The following is a 24,103-nucleotide window of genomic DNA, read 5'->3' as shown; positions in this document are numbered from 1 at the left end:
TGTGGCCACTGATGTCAGTTTCAATGTGCAAGTCAGGCCTACTTGTAACCATTAGATCTAATATTTTTTCCTCATGAGTGGGCTTCTGAAATATCTGTTCTAGGAAATATTCAGAGAAGGTATTTTGTATTGTTTTGCAGTATATTTTTTCATGCCCTAGGCCAGGGGCGGGCAAACGTTGCACTCGGCTCATGAGCGCACAGCGCTGCACGTGTGCTGCTCGCGTGCAGGCGTCGGTCAACCGGGGCTGTGGCGACAGCCGGCAGGTTGCGGCAGTGTAGTGCCAGGCTAAGCTGCGGACGTTGATGCGTAGCGACCACTATGTAGTGAACGTTGTATTTCAAGAAACGGAGAAGTGGAGATTTGCTATCTTTTAAAAAGTAGTGGGAGAATCATTTTTTCTTTGTGCAAAAACGTGAAAATTCGAAATGTTTAATATGTGGCAGTATTCTCGCTGGTCAACGGAAGTTTAGTATTGAAGGCCATTATAATAAATTTCACAAGGACAAGTACAATTTATTGTCGGATTCTGAGCGGATCGGGAATTGACTGAGCTTAAGAAGAGCAATCTGACGATACCAGATGAATCTGTTGTAGTTGGCAGGCCGGAGTGGCCGAGTGGTTCTAGGCACGACAGTCTGGAACCGCGCGACCGCTACGGTCACAGGTTCGAATCCTGCCTCGGGCATGGATGTGTGTGATGTCCTTAGGTTAGTTAGGTTTAAGTAGTTCTAAGTTCTAGGGGACTGATGACCACAGCAGTTAAGTCCCATAGTGCTCAGAGCCATTTGAATTTGTCGTATTTGCTGTTGTCACGAGAGATCTGCGACTTTCTCTCATCATGTCTCTCATCTAACTGATTTAACATTTTATGGAACACTGTTTTCAAGTTTTCAGGACGACAACAATAATAGCCCAGCGGTACGTGCAAGTTATAAGACTGCGCTTAATATAGCGAGAGCTGGAAAACCATTTGCTGAATTAATAAGTCTCGGTTAAGAGCAAACATCAGTGATGAAAATTTACGTAACTGTTTGTGTTTGTCTGTATGTAGAAATTTTGTTCCAGATATTAAACGTATTGTAAACTCCACTTGTGATAATTAAATAAAACGTATCGTAGGTAATAGGTACTCTTTCAAACCATTATTTCTTTCAAGCACTCCTACTAACCTTATTCATTCACTCAATAAAGCAAGCTAGGAAACCAAACGCATTACAGAGGAAGGAGCGGACAGAAGGTATGGTGCGGATGGGAGATAAGCGGGTGGCCAGCTTGCCCCTGTGTGCATGCGGAACACCTGTTAACTGCACGCGTGCAGGTGCACTGCACACGTGCAGGATTCCTGCCCGCCCCTGCCCTAGGCAACATTCAGAAAAGGTGTTTTGTATTGTTTCACAGTATATCTTGTCATGCCCAAATTAAAAAATTGTTATCACTGCAAACAATTACTTGATGATTAAAGGCTTCTCCAATGAAGACAGTATGATAGGGAAATATGTATACTACTGAGCTCAGATTTTCTGAGAAATGTTTGGTTTCATCTGTGGAAGAGTCTTCTGATTAACAGTAGGCCCAATTATAAGATTATGCCCATCCTTGATATTGAGTACTGCCCAATTTTGCATGCAGTTTCAGTCTCAGTGGAGTTCAGTTTCTTGTCTACTACAATGAATACACCACCTCCAATTTCCATTAGCGCAACTTGCTGATATGCATTTAGATTTACCACAGAAATCTCACTGCTGTCAGTACCAGGCTCTAGCCAAGCTTTTGTACCTATTAGTGAGCTGCATCACTAATTAGGAATGTCTCAGACTCTGGCATTTTGATGCAAATTCTTCAGCAGTTGATCACTAGTATTTTAACAGATTACTTTGTGAGAATTAATTTCTTTGGATCTTATACTGATATTTTAGAGTATCTTACAGGTATCACTAACTAGACTGGATGGAGAATCGCCTAATCCTTTTATGTATATATCCTTTAAAAACTTTTAGGTACCCCAAACAGCAAACTACCTGGGTGTCAGGATTTGATATGTAATGCCACACAAATATACGAAATCATAGCTTAACATGTCACAGAATGTTTTAAGGCTTCCCATTGACTAAGTACCAGGGAGCCATGTCCACTTCTGTGGACAATGCTGCAGATTATGAAAGCCACTTAAATTCTGTGAACAAGTCTGGTCTTCTCCACCTTCTCTGTTAGTCACTAGACACATTCAAGAATGATCTTGGAGCCCAGATGGCAGGCATGGTTGGTTCTAGCATGCATCACAATCTGCAGGTGGTTGCATCCTGTTCCTTTAATGGCTGGTATAACAACCTCTTCAAAATACTGAATAAGGACTTTAGGCATACAGACATAATGCATAATGTGATACATCCCACCATTTGGTACCATTTCTCTAAGATGTAACACTGAAACACTGTGTTCCAAGTAAAATAATTAGTTAAAAATGAATCCCCAATGTAAATTAAATGGCTAAAAATTGAAAGCAAATGTGTCCCACAACACTATGAAATAGAATCTTGACATTTATAGGTACATTTATGACCTACCAACTGCTTAACTGGACACGCTACATACATTTGTTTTGTTGATAACGACATTGCAATATCTATAAACTGAGAGTTATATGAATTCAGGTGATATCTGATAGAATGGAGACCAAGAGCAGTTTTCAGTTTTGTTCTACTGATCCACTCAGCTTGAATCAGAAGAAGATTGAAAAATTCATATTTCATGTAATAAGAACACTTAAGGAGAAGTAAATTAATTTATGGAGTTTCTTTGTAATGTCTGTTAGTAGTAAATTACATAATTCATAAACATTTTAAGAACTGCAATAAAAATATTTAGAGTGAATGAAATACTTCCACTTTTGGACCCACAAAACACAGTAAATCAACAGAAAATTGATAATTACTTATTAATCAGCTTTAGTAGTGTTAATAAAAACATTCATAATTACCAGAACCATGAAATATATGATCATTAAAAGTTCAGAATCAAAACATACTGTATTGCTACTACAAAAATTTAAAGATATCTTTTAGAAAAAGTAATAACATTGTTGATATTGCTATACTACAAAATATTGGAAATTTGACTCTTCACCAGTTCAAAAGAAAAGCTGTGCAAATCATTTTGTTACAAAGTATATCTGAGGTGGAGCTCCCAAATGTTACAAGTGTCAATAACATGCTCATCATGTTCTGGTTTTCTGTATGAAAATCCAACTATTCTAGGATGACTTTTATATGCATGTGCACAGATATCATTTTGAAATGTCTAATGTCAAAGTTGTATTCTTAATACTTTTACTGGTTTGAATTAATATTCACTCATCCCATCCAAGTGTTGTATGTGCTCCTGTCCTTTTTTTTTCCTTATTGCAAACAACATGACACAATTTTCAAGCCTATAATGGAAAGTAAACTGCAGATACAGACACTGACTATGATTTAATTAACTCACCACACACTGGCCACCACCCCTTTCTTCTTTCCACCATTTGTTTTTTAAAGCTTGAAGGCGTCCTGTCTCTTGCAGTTTTAACACTGCAGTGCTAAGCGAATTGCGATATGTCATATCTGAAATAGGTAACTCAGTTTATGTTTCCCACTGACTTTTTATGAGAGATAACATAAATACACCTACTTTTAGTCAATAGAATTTTTTATGTAATTTCTGAAGAAACATAAGGAAGAGGAAAAATCAATAACTAGAGAACAATGTGCTATACAAAATTGGTGAAAAGTCTGACAAAAGTGAAACAATATTTTTCCTTTTATATGGAGAAATTCAGATATCATAATCACAATACTTACAGTACTGTTCTAACTTTAACATATTACAGATGTTTCCTAAAGAATAAATTGAACTGGGCAAATTTTGAGCTATATATACAAATAATTCATGGTTTTATTAAGCTTCCAGTATGGGGCTGCAAAATCTCAAATGAGCTCTATGACTGTTTTGGTCAGATTTAAGACAGCATTAAACTGAAACTAATAGTAATCAAAGGAAATATTTTTATCAGAATCACAACTTTTACTCACCACACTGAAGCTGAGCCATCCTCAATTTTTGTGCTACATGGTGTTAAATTTGAGGGAAATCAATCAACACAATTTTTCAATTATTTTGTGACTGTAGTAACTTTTGAACAAGCAAGGTATATTGAGTGTCCTATAGTAGTTCACAGAGAAATAACTTGTCATCAATACTATAGAACTGCAGTGGTTATTTGAAGTTATCAATATGTTAACAGGCCTCAAACATTTTTACATCAAGTTTGTGAATACTCTGATGTGCTGATAAAATGAGTGAGGTGGCACAGTGTTTAGCACACTGGACTTTCATTCAGAAGGACAATGGTTCAAATCTGTGCCTAGCTGTCCTGATTTAAGTTTCCCATGATTTCCTAAAATTCCTTCAGGGATGTGCCGAGATGGTTCCTTCGAAAGGACATGACCAATTTCTTTTCACACCCTTCCCTAATCCGAGCTTGTGCTTCATCTCTAATGACCTAGCTGTTGACAGGACATTAAACACTAATCTCCTCCCTCCCCTCCTCATCCTCATGTTGATAAACATTATCATCTCTTTTTTTATTTGCTCTTCATTAGGCAGAATAGCTACTTTTGTACTACAAAATGTATAGTTTATTTTTAAAAATATACTTGGGATTAGGTTTAAAAACTGAGCTTGGAAATACCAGTGTCAAAAATTCACAAAACATTATTTTAATACATGCATTTTGTATAAAAATCCTAAAAAGTTTTTATAGTACTGACATTATTTAATCTAACTATGAAGTACAGTTTTTGAAAAAAAAATTACTTCTAAATATAACAGACCACTTAAAAATACCTTTTGTAACACATATACTGTATTTCTATCTGAACTTCCAATGGAATGCAGTTTTTTTGGGAAATGCTTCTTCAGAATTTAATTTTGATAGTACCATGAATTTGTTGAAGATTTTGTTGACATTTGTTTCTGCATTAATTCTGTTATACTGTTCATGTTGTAAGTGAGCTGCAATTTCATACAGATTTGGTTTTGAGGAGACCCTTTTGTATGAATTCAACTTTTCTGGCTTTCCTATTGAAATATCTACTTCTAATAACTGACAAAGATGATCTGGTGGGAGTAAATTTTGAACAGGTATATGACACTTTCTTCTATAGATACCTACTTCTGCATGGTATATCATGAAGAAAATCTGGTTGGACAGTTAATAAGTGAAGATATGCCATAACTGTACAACATATTGAAGTAGGTATTACTGACAATATTTCACTTCATCACTACAGTAATTATTCTAGTTTTTGGACTAGATACCTTTCCTAGACTCTGAATCAGTTTTGAGAAAAATATGTCAATAGCCCCACTAGGAGATAGGTTCATACAAAATACAATAAATTTTTTTATATATGAGGTCTGTTCAAAAACTTCCGGAACATTCCTAATTTTGCACCAATGGTGTGTTGGAGCGAGATGTGGTTGGCATCCATACACACATCTGTGTTTAATGTGTAACTGCTGGATGTTTCATTGTTGTATGTCTGTTAGTTATTGTTCAGTGGTGTATTAAGTAGAATGTTGTGTCACACAGTTTGTGGATTTCAAGATGGGAGAGTTAGAGGAACAACAGGTTTGCATTAAATTTTGCATGAAACTCAGGAAAACCTTTACAGAGACACACCAAATGATTCAGGAAGCCTACAGCGATGAACACTTAAGCTGTACTTACTATTACAAATGGTTCACATGGTTTAAAAATGACCAGATGGAAGTTACAGATGATGCTCGTTGAGGATGCCCTTCGATATCTACTGATGGTACACATGTCACGAGCATCAAAGATTAACTGTCTGAGAGATTGCACAAGAAATTAACATTTCAGTTGGATCATGTCATGAAATTGTGACACAGCATCTTGGAAAGCATCGTGTTGCTGTCATGTTCATCTCATGGCTCATGAGTCAAGACTAGACAGACCTTTGCTTTTGGATCGCACAAATGAGGATGAGATGTTCCTTAAGAGGGTCATAACTAGTGATGAGATGTGGCTCTATGGTTATGATGTTGAAACACTGAAAGGATGAAGATATGCAATGACAGATGAGATAAAAGAATATTCGCAAACGGTGCTTCATGAGATCCAGCAAGAGGCATGCCAAGACTGCTTTTGGAAGTGGAAACAGTGTTGGGAGTGGTGTATCAATAGTGAAAGAGAGTATTTTGAAGGAGACCATACACAAAAAGTAAAACATAAGTGTAGAAAAATTTTGTGGACAAAGTTCTGGAATTTTTTGAACAGGACTCGTACTATGTGTTGTAATCTCAACAGTTGATAATTCAAAATGTTTATCTTCACTTGATGCAATGAGGCCATTTCTAGCTTTTAATGAAATAATTTTTCTTGACATAGGTACATGAACCCCCACATGTGGTGGATGTTCTACTACAGAAACAGGCAATATCATATTACATTAAGGCTGAATATACAATTTCACTTTCTTTGCACCAGTGTTCAGAGAAACAAATAAGCAAACTGACTAGTGTTAGTATTTCTATTTCTATGAGGGTAATCCCAAATGTAAGGTCTCCTATTTTTTTATAAGTACAGAACTCTGGTTGTGTGGCAGTTGGTCACTGTTATGAAGAGTGCTTCATGCGCTGTGTGTAAACATGCACATGCCGTGCTGAGGTACTCAAGTCTTTGCTTGGCAGCTGTTGAGATTGGAGCTCCCATTGGATGTTACCACTAAGTGTGAATTGTGCGCAGTTATTCAGTTTTTGAATGCACTGCACCAATTGAAATCCATCGCCAATTGACGGAAGTGTATGGTGAGTCGTGCATGGACGTCAAAAATTTTTGTAAATGGTGTAGGGAGTTTGCAGCTGGTCAGACTGAAATTCACAATGAACAAAGGAGCAGGAGACCATCAATTTCTAAGGAAACAGTGTTGAAGGTTGAGCAAAGCATATGAGAAAATCGGCGGATCACCCTGGATGATATCCACACATTGGTTTCTGAAGTTTCCCAAAGCACCGCTCACAGAATTTTAATGGAAACATAGAACTACCGGAAGGTGTGCGCAAGATGGGTGCCACGCATGCTGACTGAGGACCACATGCGGCAATGAGTTGATGCTTCCTGTGCATTTATTCACCGTCTTGCTGCAAAAACATTTGCTTGTGAAATTTTTCACAGTGATTCACTCAGTGCCCTTACTGTAAGGCTACTTTCATTTTTATACACATCATTTACTGCTCCAATTACAACACATTTTGACCTTGCTTTACTTCATTTTCACAGTTTTTCAGCAGTTCCCATATTGGAGCAACAGGCTTTGTGAATTGACCTATTTTACACTCTGACTGCATATCTGACATGACTGTGGGCTGTCGCTTTGATGACTGGTTGATAATATACATATATTCATTTTTTTTTCTTCACTGTGTATTTTGTTTTATATCCTGTTTTGTCAAATGTTGTGCTGACAGAATTTTATGTCAAATTATATGTGATAGTAACAAGCTTCAACTGACACCTTTTGCTCAATGGGTCTTTCTGAACAGTTTCCTGCAACATTGATATTTTCTTCCACATTTTTCAATTACCTGAATTTAAAACATCATATTTATTCATTAATGGGACTTGGAAATCATTTGTATAGAAAACAGTGTGAAAGAATTTCTTAGGCCTAAAGTACACATTCTCTTGTTCACAGTTTTGTGTTTTTGTGGAAACATTCACATACTGAACAAAACTTTTCAGCATTTGAGCATACTGTCTGATTTTACTTAGGTCATTTTGCAGTTTTTCTCTCACACTTATTTCAAAGTCCAGCACTGCAGATTTCCAAAACAGCTACACAACTGTTATACTCAGTTCCACAGTCTCTTGAATTTTTACCCAGTTTTATTTTCACAAAATAACATAAATGATAGCATTTATAGTCACTTTACATGTTCTGACACCTTCTATCACTTCTTTTTCACACAGTAGGCAATTTACTGATGGAATGACTGATATTTACAGAGCAATTTATTACTACATCTATATGTGCTGCCATCTGCACTCTCCTGGATAGTGATAAGACATTTATGACATCCATTCATGACAATGGTCCAAAACAGGAGTAATCCTTATCCCTTCTGAGCTCGTGGAATGGCATGCGTGAGATATGTATTGGTACCCAGCGACATCCACAAATTTCTATGATGATCATTCAGTGTCAGACAAATGCTGCAGACATTGGTGATCAGAACTAACTAAACTGATCCAGGTTCCATACTAGGTGTTCTCTTCCTCACCGTCTTGCACCACGAATGCTGGGGTTTGTACTGTTGTCTGGATGCCTGTTGCATGTTGCATGTTGACAATACTGCCCTCCAAATTGCTTCCAAAATGAAAGTCTACAGTTCTGTCATATTCTCCCACATATTGAACAAGTACACAAGCTACATTGTCTCACTTGGAGACACAGTGCTCTCTGCTCTACTGCACGGAGAATGTGAATTACTTTTACTTCCACTATGAAGTTGCTGTAAATAGTGATTTATTATTGTAAAAAAGTATTAAGAATGCTGTAGAATGTACTAAGTACTGTGCTTTTCATTTATAATTATTGAGAAATAAGTTTCAGATTAAAAAAGCTCAAACATGTAACTCATGAGGGTCTTGAATATCTTCTTTTGAGACATTTATTAATGACATTTTTGCAACTAATGTGAAACCAAATAGTTCAATGGTGAGCCCTTCAATGTCACTGCCAGTGAATATCATTTCTTTTAATTTAAAACAGCCAGTATTTTCCATACAAATGTAAATAATTTTACGAAGCATAATAGTCTTCACCTTTTTTTTCTCTCAACAGTAATTATGATTAGACCTAAATCTTTAAAAAAAACTTGGATTACTCACTGAATAAAGGTAACTTGTAGTGGAAATAGGGAACTCTCTCTATCAGTCACATAAAGCTCTGACATTGATGCCCTAGCTCATTACTACATTTGTTGTGAAATAATAAAGACTGTAATCCAGACCTATTATAATGAAAAGACACCCATATCAGGTAACAAAACAAGACAATAAAGAATATAATGATGGAAGAAAGTGATATAATACAGAAGAAGAGGAGCAGATAGTTTTAAGAGCATATAATACTCTGGCAACATGCAAGTCTAGCATTGCAAAATTTTTCAACAAGCATTTTATACATACGAGGTGCATTCAAGTTCTAAGGCCATTGTCAATATGTCCCAGAGATGGCAGCACAGTATGGCAGATGGAATTTTACCACCAGTGGCGAGAATGAGAACTGTTTTAAATACTTAAAATGGCGACGTTTTCCTTACTTGAACAGCATGCAATCATTCGTTTTCTGAATTTGCGTGGTGTGAAACCAATTGAAATTCATCAACAGTTGAAGGAGACATGTGGTGATGGAGTTATGGATGTGTCAAAAGTGTGTTCGTGGGTGCGACAGTTTAATGAAGGCAGAACATCATGTGACAACAAACCGAAACAACCTCGGGCTCGCACAAGCCGGTCTGACGACATGATCGAGAAAGTGGAGAGAATTGTTTTGGGGGATCGCCGAATGACTGTTGAACAGATCGCCTCCAGAGTTGGCATTTCTGTGGGTTGTGTGCACACAATCCTGCATGACGACCTGAAAATGCGAAAAGTGTCATCCAGGTGGGTGCCACGAATGCGGACGGATGACCACATGGCTGCCCGTGTGGCATGTTGCCAAGCAATGTTTATGCGCAACGACAGCATGAATGGGAATTTGTTCTTCAAAACATTTTTGTAGGATGCACCTGTTACCGTAGTGCCCTTTAGAACGCAATGTTGACGCACAACGACAGCATGAATGGGACTTTCTTTTCGTCAGTTGTGACAATGGATGAGACGTGGATGCCATTTTTCAATCCAGATACAAAGCACCAGTCAGCTCAATGGAAGCACACAGATTCACCGCCACCAAAAAAATTTCGGGTAACCGCCAGTGCTGAAAAAATGATGGTGTCCATGTTCTGGGACAGCGAGGGCATAATCCTTACCCATTGTGTTCCAAAGGGCACTACGGTAACAGGTGCATCCTACGAAAATGTTTTGAAGAACAAATTCCTTCCTGCACTGCAACAAAAACGTCCGGGAAGGGCGGCGCGTGTGCTGTTTCACCAAGACAACGCACCCGCACATCGAGCTAACATTACACAACAGTTTCTTTGTGATAACAACTTTGAAGTGATTCCTCATGCTCCATACTCACCTGACCTGGCTCCTAGTGACTTTTGGCTTTTTCCAACAATGAAAGACACTCTCCAAGGCCACACATTCACCAGCCATGCTGCTATTGCCTCAGCAATTTTCCAGTGGTCAAAACAGACTCCTAAAGAAGCCTTCGCCACTGCCATGGAATCATGGCGTCAGCGTTGTGAAAAATGTGTACGTCTGCAGGGCGATTACATCGAGAAGTAACGCCAGTGTCATCGATTTCGGGTGAGTAGTTAATTAGAAAAAATATCGGAGGCCTTAGAACTTGAATGCACCTCGTATTACTGGAGAGATGATGTCATCAGACCATGGTCAAAAAACCAGTCTTTGATCATGAAAGCTGTGTGTGCAGGGGTCCTTTCATCTTGGTATACAGCATCAGCACTGGGGCACAAATATTGTACTGTGAGATGGACCTGATCAGATAAAACGGTGACATAATCCTTGCCAGTAATGTGACCATGTAGAGTAACCATGTGGCCCATGGAATACCATGATATGGCTGCCAAAATTGTTACTAAACCACCTACATGTTTCACTCTTGGGATGTAAACCTGGCCAGAAGTTGAAAACACTCTGCAGCAAGTCTCATCCAACCAAACAGCTTTCGTCCATTGCTCCATAATCCAAGTTTTGTGGCTTTAGCAATACATTCTCCTTTAGTGGGCATTTGCATCACTGAGTGGTGGTTTTGGAATTCCAACTCATCCTGCAATTCTCTGCTTTTGGAGCTCCCTTCAGGTTTTTTTGGTGGTGACAGGGTTCACAAGTGCAATATTCAGTTTTACGGTGACTTTCACAGCTGTCACCCTCTTTATTCATTGTCACAGTCCCCTCTGATGGCCATGTCAGAATCACTCAACACACACTTTCATTCATGTTGTGACTTAGTGGATGCTGTTTCTCTGCTTTACCAAAATATGGTATAAATCTTCGATAGGGTGCCACTTGAAACACCAAACATTTCAGCTTCCTTGGTTATGGATGCACCCACCTTATGAACACCAATAATTTTCCCACATTCAAAAGCACTTAGCTTTGACAAGATGCACTCACAACTACACAGAACACACTTCTGACAATGATTGACACTTGTGACACATTGAGGACAGCACAGTTGCTATTTGTAGTCAACTACAACAGCACAATCTGCAGCCTTGCCTAGAATCTGCATCTACATTCAAGCATGCATCTCATTCAGTGTTTCCATAATTTTTGTTCAACCCCTGTAGATTAATAGCAATAGAATAGCCAGCAGTTTCATTCCCCAAAGTCATACATGACCACATTTTGAGGTAACTAATCAAGGAAACCTAAGGTTTTTTGAGGCCAGAACTGTGTGATACAAATCATTTGTTGTGTTGATTCGAGAATTTTCTGTCTATTCAAGGAATTGCAAATGGTTACCAATGATTCTCATTATATTTCCATTTAATGAAATTTATCATAAACAACATACATCTTTTTTCACACAACAGCTCAGTTCATGGTATCAGTACTAGGATCAGCAATAATCTACAAAAAGATTTATTGGTGTCTGTCACCTTGATCTAGAAAGGAAATGTGCACAAAGCCACTCCTATGAAAATTATGGGATTTATTACGCATTTTTTCACTCGATGTTGTGAGCTGCTGGTGGAAGGTTGCTTTGCAGCTCATCCTGATATTGCTGTGCTAGGCAAAGTTCCCACAGTTGGATACTGCTGGTGAAGTAAGTCTGCAAACTTTCATGCAGTAGCCACCAATAGGAGGATCAGGAAGATGTCATGTGAAGGGCCAAATGTTGCAGGCAGATAATGAAACTGAGAACAGCTCTCTGAAGAGCTCTCTCTGCCACAAGCCAATGACCTGACAGCATGCTTCCTCTCCTCACTCCTCAATGTCCTAGCACAAATGACTCCACCAAGCTATTGGTCACCTAGGCACACTTTTCCCAGGTGTGCCTTATGTACAATGTACACTGAACTACATGAGTTCTAAATTTCCATTATTCCTGTTATTATTTCAAGTTGCCCTGCTGGATGCCCACCCTGTTGCTTCCCTCAGTCATTCCTGGACAAATTAGCATTAGAATTGGTACCTGACCCACATTTTTGTCCAGAATTCACCTGTTTTACAGACAGATGCCACAATACTTATTCTGATATCATAGTTGGAATTGTGTAATTGTGGTGAGTTCCTGTCTGTCGCTGGTCATGAGCAGAAGCTGATGCCACACCAGAGCAAAGTATTTCTGTTTTGCATCATCCAGTGAGGCAGTGGACTTTGTGAGAGTTGTGTGAGAGCTACTAGCTGGGATCCAGAGTGTGCATCAGAGCCAGTTGGCATCATGCTGCACCACATGGCTGGCACCACTGCCATGTTGTCATATCACTGTAGCTTCACCACCGAGGCTGCCCACCTGCAGCTGCTGCCTTTTTGCCATCCTGGGACGAGAAGAGCGCCACCCTGTGCATGCAGCATGCTCATCAACACCCAGTGAGAAGGGCAGAGTGTGCGAGTGAACTACATTAGGTTGGTATGGCCCACCCACCACTGTTGCCACCCAGAGGTGGCACCCACAGATAACTGACAGCTGCCACTACCACCCTGTTCATTACTGAACTACCAGACCTACCAGCCAGCTTGCTGGAGCCACCCTGCCGCCAACATTCAGTGCCGCAGGACATGCTGCACCTGCTCTTACTTCTGCAAAGCCTGAGAATCCTATGTTCAATGCCAGGCAGTGCCTTGCTGCCACTTTCTTAAGGGCCCTGTCTGTGATGCTGGTGGGCATTTGTCATTTCTGCTCCACTGACACTGCCACCCATGCAATCATCATGTGGGTGCAGCATACTCACAGCCATAGGCCATGTGTGCCCACATTTTCTCTTTGCACACCATCGTGCTGCCATCCACATCTGCTGCTGCTCTCCAAGCACTGCATCTTGCCAAGATTTATGCATGAGTTTCTATTTACAAGGTGAGCCAGGAGGAAAGGTACATGCTTTGACAGGTGATACTGCTGGTGATTCTGAACAAAAAACTTCTAATAAACATACACCCTTTTCTTAAGCATCTCCAGGTAATCCGTGAAAATAGCTAGTAATGGGAAAGGTACAGATGACAGTAAATTAAGATACTGTTATGTTATGGTTTGTTTAATTGTGTACATTTCCCCACAGAAGATGTTCAAACAGTCCACTGTCAACTTCAATGCATGTTGCTGCTCTTGTAGACAGGTGCTGTGTCGCCAATCAGAGCTCAGTTTTGCATTCCTTTACCTGGGAACAAACATGTAAAATATGAGCCAGAAGTCCTTCTGTTGTGTCCACTCTGCACTTGTAGACATCGCTCTTCAGCCACCCCCACAAACAGTAATCCAATGGCGTAACATTGGGTGACCTCAGTGGCTAAGCAATGACTCCACAGTGACTAATCAAATGACCAGGATATGTGGTTTTGAGATGCTGTGTCACTGGCCATATGGAATGTATAGGAGCTCTGTCATGCTGAAAGTACATATGAGCTCATGTTGCCAAAGGGATATCCTCTATGTATTCTGGTAAAACACTTTGAAGAAACTCAAGATACTGTGTCCCAGTAAGATGGTTATCTAAAACAACTGGACTGATGAGTTGTTCATCAATAATACCACACCACATGTTGACTGAGAAATGTCATTGAAAATTCGTTTCCATAGTAGCATGCACTTTTTCATTTGCCCATACATAAGAGTTGTGCATGCTGTTGATTCTGTTGTGGGTAAATGTTGACTCATCAGTGAACAGAATATGTGGAATTAATCACTCACTGACAATGATCTATTGACAGAATTCTTGCCAGGTGGCAGCATCTCCTTTATGCAGATGTTGTACTCCCTGACGATGAAATGGATACAGGCTATGCTCGTGTACTGGGCCTAGCACTCATGTTTGTGGAATACCAATATGGGCAGCAATTCTTCTAAAGCTTGTAGTAGGGTTGTAGTCCACTACTTGAAGAACGTTTTCAACTTCATTACGAGTTTGTTGTACAGACCATTCAGAGACAACATTTATGCTGAGAAGTGTACCACACTCATGCAGTCTGTGAAACACCCTGCTAAACACCCTGCTATCTGGCACTCTGCGATTTGGATATCATTGTTGGTATTCTTGCACGGCAGCTCTGGACTTCCCATTGGACAAACCACAGACAAACATCATGTCAGCATATTCTGCATGGGGAGATCCATGGCATTTTCACTACAAAAAACTGTATTCGTTGTTCATGTAACAACACTGTAGTACCATGCACTACAACAAGCACTGTTGACTGAGACTTGAGGTAAAAAATTGCACCATTGCAAGTGAACTGTGTATTGACAGGGTTAGTAAGGACGATGCTACATGTTCCCCATTCCTAGTCGTTTTCATTGGTTTATCTTGAAATGGTTAAGAAAAGGGCATATGTTTATTAGGAGTTTTTTGATCAGAATCACCACTAGTATCACCCCTCACAACATGTACCTTTCCTCCTAACTCACCCTGTATAACAGAGAGTATCTGTTTTCAAGAGCTGTATGTCATGCGAGAACAATTTAGAGCTGTGTGTTTTAGGTACTGTAGATCCTCCTGTACCCCATACTAGGGGGGAAAAACTGAGAATGGTACTGAGGAAACCATCAAGGTTGAACTCTGGACTAGCAGTTTAGAAAGTGGTGATTGCAGGCCACTGTGATAAAAACTGAATTTGATGTCCAGACAAATTTTGAGAGACACAGGGCAGCTGAAGTTCATGTGGTTGCCTCCCCCCTTCCATTATAAGCAGTCTTCCAACCATTACCCTAAGTGGAATTAGGGTAGGAAGACCAGATGTGGATATATTGATATTCTTGCGAAACATTCATGACGTGGCCACTTTTGTGTGTGGTCAGATACTTTTTTATTATGTTTGGCAGAAATAAAATCATCAGAGGATGCACATAATTATGTAGAGTCAGTTGCCAGCATGAATAATGCTGAAAGTTTTGACATCCTAGCAAAAGGCCTAGTAGAGTGGTACACAGACAAATCAACAGCCTGCTATTACAGGACCAAGTTGTTTCTGTCCCAACAGAAGTAAGAAAAGAAAATTTTTGAGAAGTATGCTTATCAGATGAGATCTATTTCTTGCTGAACCTGTACTCTTGGCAGGGATGCCACATGTAATGAGGTACTCCTAGAGAAGAAGACCAATATGAGAGCTATAGACATGTTTATTTGTGACATTAATCTGCAAGTTGGAGAAGAAGTTAAACTAGCTTCTCCTACATTACTCCATGAGGCAGCCCATTTGGCTTTTTTGCATGAAGAAGCAGGAATATTTGTTGGTGACCCTATTCAGAATAAGTCACAACCCAGGTCTAATGACAAGAGTAACGGTGGATAATGTAAGGAAGCTGGCCACATGGATGATAACAGCAGTGACGGAAGATAGCAACCAGGAGATGATGAAGTGGGTACGCATAGCTGCCCCCTCCCCTTTCAACCCTGCCCTACCCAACCCCAAGCCTTTGTTTACTTATGAATGGACACAGGTAACACGGAAAAATGTTGGGTTTTCCATGTCATGAGGTATCACTAGCTTGTGGCCTATTATTTATTGACACTCCAGTTTGGTGTTTACCTGTCATTTTGTTTTATTAACTCCAGTTGTCATTAACTGCAGGCCATCTAGCTTCTGTGGCTTTTTATATGGGTTTACTGACAGCCACAAGTTGCTGCATGTGCCACCATGAGAGCCATTATGAATAGTGTGACCTAAGCCCTCCCCTTGCCCCCCTCCCTCCACTCAAGCTGCCTGAATTCTGTTTATCACAAGGCATACATGGGGATGCAACCTGTCATGGCTATCTGCATCAGAATGATTCCCATCTGATTGTCCTTTCCTGAGATCCCTTGTATTGATTCCAGATGGAGTAGACTACTAAGAAACAGTGCACAATGCTGTGAACTGAATCAGTAGTTGAGTCCTGTCTTTACCTGTCTGTTGCATAATAATAATAATAACAACAATAATAATAATTTTATTGTCGTTCAGCTGATTACAGCAAAAGAAAAAGTCAAGAGCATATATTTTTACATAAACTACTATATCGATGTAAATTCGTTTACATAAAATAGGTACACGTTAGAATATAGTATTTTCATCTTCAAAGAATTCATCAATGGTGTAAAACAGATTGTTCACTAGTAGCTTGTATAATTTAGCTTTAAAGATATTTACAGGCAGTTCTTTAAAGTCAGCACTTAGTCTATTAAACATCCTTAGTCCAAGAACTAGGTAAGAGTTATGCGATTTTGATAATCTATGATAGGGTACGTCTACAGATGTTCTGTTTCTAGTATTATGGCTATGAATATCACTTCTCAACACAAAATTAGACACATTGTTTCTAATGTACATTAAAACATTGTAGATGAATAAGTTTACTACTGTAAGACACTGCAATTTAGTAAACAGAGGTTTACAATGTTTTGTTTTATCAGAATCCGTTATTATTCTTACTACACTCCTGGAAATGGAAAAAAGAACACATTGACACCAGTGTGTCAGACCCACCATACTTGCTCCGGACACTGCGAGAGGGCTGTACAAGCAATGATCACACGCACGGCACAGCGGACACACCAGGAGCCGCAGTGTTGGCCGTCGAATGGCACTAGCTGCGCAGCATTTGTGCACCGCCGCCGTCAGCGTCAGCCAGTTTGCTGTGGCATACGGAGCTCCATCGCAGTCTTTAACACTGGTAGCATGCCGCGACAGCGTGGACGTGAACCGTATGTGCAGTTGACGGACTTTGAGCGAGGGCGTATAGTGGGCATGCGGGAGGCCGGGTGGACGTACCGCCGAATTGCTCAACACGTGGGGCGTGAGGTCTCCACAGTACATTGATGTTGTCGCCAGTGGTCGGCGGAAGGTGCACGTGCCCGTCAACCTGGGACCAGACCGCAGCGACGCACGGATGCACGCCAAGACCGTAGGATCCTACGCAGTGCCGTAGGGGACCGCACCGCTACTTCCCAGCAAATTAGGGACACTGTTGCTCCTGGGGTATCGGCGAGGACCATTCGCAACCGTCTCCATGAAGCTGGGCTACGGTCCCGCACACCGTTAGGTTGTCTTCTGCTCACACCCCGACATCGTGCAGCCCGCCTCCAGTGGTGTCGCGACAGGCGTGAATGGAGGGACGAATGGAGACGTGTCGTCTTCAGCGATGAGAGTCGCTTCTGCCTTGGTGCCAATGATGGACGTATGCGTGTTTGGCGCCGTGCAGGTGAGCGCCACAATCAGGACTGCATACGACCGAGGCACACAGGACCAACACCCGGCATCATGGTGTGGGGAGCGATCTCCTACACTGGCCTTACACCACTGGTGATCATCGAGGGGACACTGAATAGTGCACGGTACATCCAAACCGTCATCGAACCCATCGTTCTACCATTCCTAGACCGGCAAGGGAACTTGCTGTTCCAACAGGACAATGCACGTCCGCATGTATCCCATGCCACCCAACATGCTCTAGAAGGTGTAAGTCAACTACCCTGGCCAGCAAGATCTCCGGATCTGTCCCCCATTGAGCATGTTTGGGACTGGATGAAGCGTCGTCTCACGTGGTCTGCACGTCCAGCACGAAAGCTGGTCCAACTGAGGCGCCAGGTGGAAATGGCATGGCAAGCCGTTCCACAGGACTACATCCAGTATCTCTACGATTGTCTCCATGGGAGAATAGCAGCCTGCATTGCTGCGAAAGGTGGATATACACTGTACTAGTGCCGACATTGTGCATGCTCTGTTGCCTGTGTCTATGTGCCTGTGGTTCTGTCAGTGTGATCATGTGATGTATCTGACCCCAGGAATGTGTCAATAAAGTTTCCCCTTCCTGGGACAATGAATTCACGGTGTTCTTATTTCAATTTCCAGGAGTGTACTTTCTTCTGTAAAAGTAAAATGTCATTTACATGAAAGCTACTACCCCACAGTAAAATTCCATAAGAGATGATGCTTTGGAAGAAGGCAAAATATGCTGATCTCACATAGTCATTGAAAACATGTCTTTTTAAATTTCTAATTAGATAAATAACTCTTGAAAGCCTAGCCAATATATTTTTAATGTGTGGTTCCCACTTCAATTTATTGTCCATAGTAACACCTAAAAATTTAACAGTTTCTAATTCCTGGTAGTTAGGAATCTCTTTGAGGCTAAAGTAAAGTGTCTGGGTTTTGTTTTCATTTAGCAAGAAGCCATTAGCTTTGAACGATAATGAGGACTGAGCAAGGGTATTTTCGGTCAGTGTTTTCAGTGTACCTAGATCAGGGCTTTTATGTAGAAAAGTTGTGTCATCACCATACAATATTGTATGAGAATTTATGAATAAGGGCAGGTCATTAATCATTAGTATAAACAGTAAAGGTCCAAGCACTGACCCTTGAGGCATTCCGTACCTAACATTAACCAAATTTTATTTCTCCCTACCAATGCACAAAACTTATTGACGGTTCTCTAGAAAAGACCTGAACATATTTATACTGTTGCCATCAAAACCATAGTAAACTAGCTTATTCAGCACAGTGTCATGCTCTACACAGTCAAAGGCTCTGCTCAGGTCACAAAATGTAGCCTGGGCATAGTCCCTAGCCTCGAACACATCTAGGACTAATTTTACGAGGGAGTCCATTGCATCCGTTGTGGATTTACCTTTCCTAAATCCATACTGTTTATCACTAATTATATTTAGTTTACCCAAGTAGGCACTAACTTGCTCATACATATGTTGTTGTTGTTGTGGTCTTCAGTCCTGAGACTGGTTTGATGCAGCTGTCCATGCTACTCTATCCTGTGCAAGCTTCTTCATCTCCCAGTACCTACTGCAACCTACATCTTTCTGAATCTGCTTAGTGTATTCATCTCTTGGTCTCCCCCTATGATTTTTACCCTCCACGCTGCCCTCCAATACTAAATTGGTGATCCCTTGATGCCTCAGAACATGTCCTACCAACCGATCCCTTCTTCTGGTCAAGTTGTGCCACAAACTTCTCTTCTCCCCAATCCTATTCAATACTTCCTCATTAGTTATGTGATCTACCCATCTAATCTTCAGCATTCTTCTGTAGCACCACATTTCGAAAGCTTCTATTCTCTTCTTGTCCAAACTATTTACCGTCCATGTTTCGCTGTGCTGGTACTGCGAACGGCTGAAAGCAAGGGGAAACTACGGCCGTAATTTTTCCCGAGGGCATGCAGCTTTACTGTATGATTAAATGATGATGGCGTCCTCTTGGGTAAAATATTCCGGAGGTAAAATAGTCCCCCATTCGGATCTCCGGGCGGGGACTACTCAAGAGGATGTCGTTATCAGAAGAAAGGAAACTGGCGTTCTACGGATCGGAGCGTGGAATGTCAGATCCCTTAATCGGGCAGGTAGGTTAGAAAATTTAAAAAGGGAAATGGATAGGTTAAAGTTAGATATAGTGGGAATTAGTGAAGTTCGGTGGCAGGAGGAACAAGACTTTCTAAAATTTTTGAAAAACTGGTATTATGGATATAGGTCTGTAACTAGTGGGACAGTTCTTTTCCCCTTTTTGTATATGGGCACAACTCTAGAAATTTTTAGTATGTCAGGGAACTTACTTTCAACTAGGCATTTGTTAACACAAAAAGTTAAAGGATAAATCACACAATCAATAACATATTTCAACAAATTACATGACATATCATAGTAATCAACACTAACTGAAGGTTTGAAATTTTTCACTATTTTTAGGATATTATTTGGGCTCACTTCTGTGAAAGTGAAGGTGCTTGGGGGAAGCTTTTCAAAGCAGCTGTCCATAATACTAAGTGCATTTTCAGGTGGTTTGATTATTGAACTACTAATTTCTTCAATGGACCGAATGCAATATTTATTAAATTCTTCTGGGGCAATGGCAATTTCCTCTTTGTGTTTAATGTGTGCAATGGAGTTTATTACACTCCAGGCCTTCTTGCATTTATTGTTAGATTTTTCAATGTTTAATTGTTATGCAGTTTCTTTGCTTCATTTATTGCCTTCCTATACTTGCATTTAGCTTTAGCATACAGGTCTTTATACAGTTCTGATTTACTGGTTTTGTACAGACTAGAATACAGCATAGCAGTATTTTTCAGTTGCCCTAACTGTGGAGTATACCATTCCATCGTTTTCCTTTTCCTTTAATTACTACTAATATTCACTGTACATTTTTTTAGAGGGATGTTATTTTCAAATACATTTAAAAAGACAGTGAAAAACTTTGTGAATACAATATCAGCTGAACTGTGTTGAAGCCTAATAAAACATGTGTCCCAACTGAAATAAGTGAGGGCATGTCTAAACCTATCCATCCTCTCTCTGCTCACTGGTCTAGTAATCACAGTTTTAGATTCTGGTTTGGTGCAGTCTGAAGTTACATTATTAAGACTAAGATATACTGCATCATGGTCTGAGAAAGGGAAACTAATTACATCAGTGGACATACAAGTTCTCTTAATATTTGTAAATACACTCCTGGAAATTGAAATAAGAACACCGTGAATTCATTGTCCCAGGAAGGGGAAACTTTATTGACACATTCCTGGGGTCAGATACATCACATGATCACACTGACAGAACCACAGGCACATAGACACAGGCAACAGAGCATGCACAATGTCGGCACTAGTACAGTGTATATCCACCTTTCGCAGCAATGCAGGCTGCTATTCTCCCATGGAGACGATCGTAGAGATGCTGGATGTAGTCCTGTGGAACAGCTTGCCATGCCATTTCCACCTGGCGCCTCAGTTGGACCAGCTTTCGTGCTGGACGTGCAGACCGCGTGAGACGACGCTTCATCCAGTCCCAAACATGCTCAATGGGGGACAGATCCGGAGATCTTGCTGGCCAGGGTAGTTGACTTACACCTTCTAGAGCACGTTGGGTGGCACGAGATACATGCGGACGTGCATTGTCCTGTTGGAACAGCAAGTTCCCTTGCCGGTCTAGGAATGGTAGAACGATGGGTTCGATGACGGTTTGGATGTACCGTGCACTATTCAGTGTCCCCTCGACGATCACCAGTGGTGTACGGCCAGTGTAGGAGATCGCTCCCCACACCATGATGCCGGGTGTTGGCCCTGTGTGCCTCGGTCGTATGCAGTCCTGATTGTGGCGCTCACCTGCACAGCGCCAAACACGCATACGACCATCATTGGCACCAAGGCAGAAGCGACTCTCATCGCTGAAGACGACACGTCTCCATTCGTCCCTCCATTCACGCCTGTCGCGACACCACTGGAGGCGGGCTGCACGATGTTGGGGCGTGAGCGGAAGACGGCCTAACGGTGTGCGGGACCGTAGCCCAGCTTCATGGAGACGGTTGCGAATGGTCCTCGCCGATACCCCAGGAGCAACAGTGTCCCTAATTTGCTGGGAAGTGGCGGTGCGGTCCCCTACGGCACTGCGTAGGATCCTACGGTCTTGGCGTGCATCCGTGCGTCGCTGCGGTCCGGTCCCAGGTCGACGGGCACGTGCACCTTCCGCCGACCACTGGCGACAACATCGATGTACTGTGGAGACCTCACGCCCCATGTGTTGAGCAATTCGGCGGTACGTCCACCCGCCCTCCCGCATGCCCACTATCGCCCTCGCTCAAAGTCCGTCAACTGCACATACGGTTCACGTCCACACTGTCGCGGCATGCTACCAGTGTTAAAGACTGCGATGGAGCTCCGTATGCCACGGCAAACTGGCTGACACTGACGGCGGCGGTGCACAAATGCTGCGCAGCTAGCGCCATTCGACGGCCAACACCGCGGTTCCTGGTGTGTCCGCTGTGCCGTGCGTGTGATCATTGCTTGTACAGCCCTCTCGCAGTGTCCGGAGCAAGTATGGCGGGTCTGACACACCGGTGTCAATGTGTTCTTTTTTCCATTTCCAGGAGTGTATATTGTCTAGACAGGATGAGCCTCTGGTAGGTTTGCAGTTAACATAGTACAGGTTAAATTGTTGAAGCACATTTTTGAGCTCTGTCACAGTTTTTCTGTCCTGCAGGACATCAAAACTTGAATTGATATCCCCTCCAATGACAACATTGTATTTTTTCCATTTCGGTATACATATGTACATTAAGAGTTCCTCAAGTTTCTCCAGAAAGATATGGGGGTCACCACTAGGTGGCCTGTACACTACTGCTACCATTAGCTTAAGGCTCTCAATTACTAGACCTGACATTTCAAAATGCATTTCATCACAAAGGGTATTGAGATCTATCCTGCCACAGTTTGGTGCAAGAGGTGTTTTTGCATATATTGCTACCCCGCCACGTAAGTGCTGTTTTCTGCAATAGCAACTAAGTAGTGTGTAATCATCCAATACTTTGTACCCAAGCTCATCCTCTTTACACCAATGTTTCCATTTGAAAATTCGTTGACAATTAAGTTTTTATCTGCCATGCCCTGAATACTGAGGTAGCATTTTTTTTTTTTTTTTTTTTTTTTTTTTTCATATTTTCTTAGTTGACATGACCTACTGTTACTGCATGAAAGTGGAACAGGTTGTGTCCTTATGTTACTATAACACCCAACCTGGTCTATGCATACAAGTTTTTTGTCATCTCAGTTGAAACATAATCCAAACACATTACTGGTCTTTTTTCCTTCTCTAGCTTATCCACTACTATTCTGATAAATGTATCACTTAAAACACGTTTACCTAGATAACTGAAATGTTGACCATGCTTGGTATGCCATTCTCTGCTAGAACTACTGGTATTAATTAAGGAAACATTCTTAAAGTGCTTACAGATAGCTTTGTACTCCTTGTTTGTCTGCTCCACTTCCTTATTCACACATGACCACTGGGGCAAATCATGTTGATGTGGCACATTAAGAACAATCATGTTGGTGTGGGTTAACATTCCGAGAGTCTTCTTCAGTGTCGAAGTAGCAATCTTCCTTTCATTTCTGCTGACGTCGTTTGCTCCGGCCATTACCACTACAAAGTCTCTGTCCGTGAGGACTGTGCTTTCTTTCTTGATTGATGTTGAAACATCTCGTAAACCAGTTCCTGATTTAACAGTACCTTCTATTTCAAACTCGTTAATCACACGAAGTCTGCTTTCTGTTAACATAGCTGCTAATCCTCTGGCGTAACTGTCTGAATAAATCTTGATTTTACGTTTTTTCTTATACCTTACTTGGCTGTTCACTAAGTTTTGAGAGTCCTGTACCACCTTATCAGATGAGTGTGCTGATACAGTTTCTATGTCATCTGTGTTTTGAAGCGAATTATATTTGTTATTTAATGGTAACACAAAGTCCTGCCTATGTTTATTGTTAATATGTTTGTAAGCGCTCCCCTTCTATTTTACAGTTACCCATCTACTGCTAGGCCTGTTGTGAGCCGTTTTAGTCGTAGCTTCACTTTCTGGCAATCCTTCCATAGGTTTGGGGATATTAAGACATACCTGATGACCACTCTCTTCCAATTTAAGCTTGAGTCTTCTGTTTTCATCACTCAGAATTTTTGTGTCCTCTCGTATCTCAGCAATAATTAACAACAGATCATTTTCAGAGAATGAAGCACCGATTTTCACATCTTTGGTTTTTGTTTTACCACACCATTGCTCCGACTTGTGTGGATTTAATTCATATTTCTCGTACAGTTTTTTTAATTCGTCCTGTAAGAGTCCAGTAATTGTAATATATGATAGGTTTTCCTTTTTGATACTGTCGGTCTTCCTTGCTGCATCACATGTACATGTTTCTTGATCATTAAGGGATGC

At 41.0% G+C, this 24,103-nt stretch overlaps 1 protein-coding gene across 2 annotated transcripts in view; it reads right to left on the bottom strand.

Annotated features, from left to right (window-relative positions):
* The window catches only part of LOC126183464 (glutamate receptor ionotropic, kainate 2-like), a 499,151-nt gene that overhangs the window by 25,524 nt on the left and 449,524 nt on the right, over positions 1 to 24,103 (bottom strand). For both annotated transcript variants that reach the window (XM_049925465.1, XM_049925464.1), the window contains one exon: positions 3,487 to 3,602. In XM_049925465.1, the coding sequence (XP_049781422.1) occupies positions 3,487 to 3,602 (116 nt within the window). The remainder of the gene's footprint in view (positions 1 to 3,486; positions 3,603 to 24,103) is intronic.

The sequence above is a fragment of the Schistocerca cancellata genome, chromosome 4 (assembly GCF_023864275.1).
Source record: "Schistocerca cancellata isolate TAMUIC-IGC-003103 chromosome 4, iqSchCanc2.1, whole genome shotgun sequence".
Taxonomy (NCBI): domain Eukaryota; kingdom Metazoa; phylum Arthropoda; class Insecta; order Orthoptera; family Acrididae; genus Schistocerca; species Schistocerca cancellata.
Note: the sequence above shows the minus strand (reverse complement) of the source record. Positions and strands in the feature narration are given on the sequence as shown.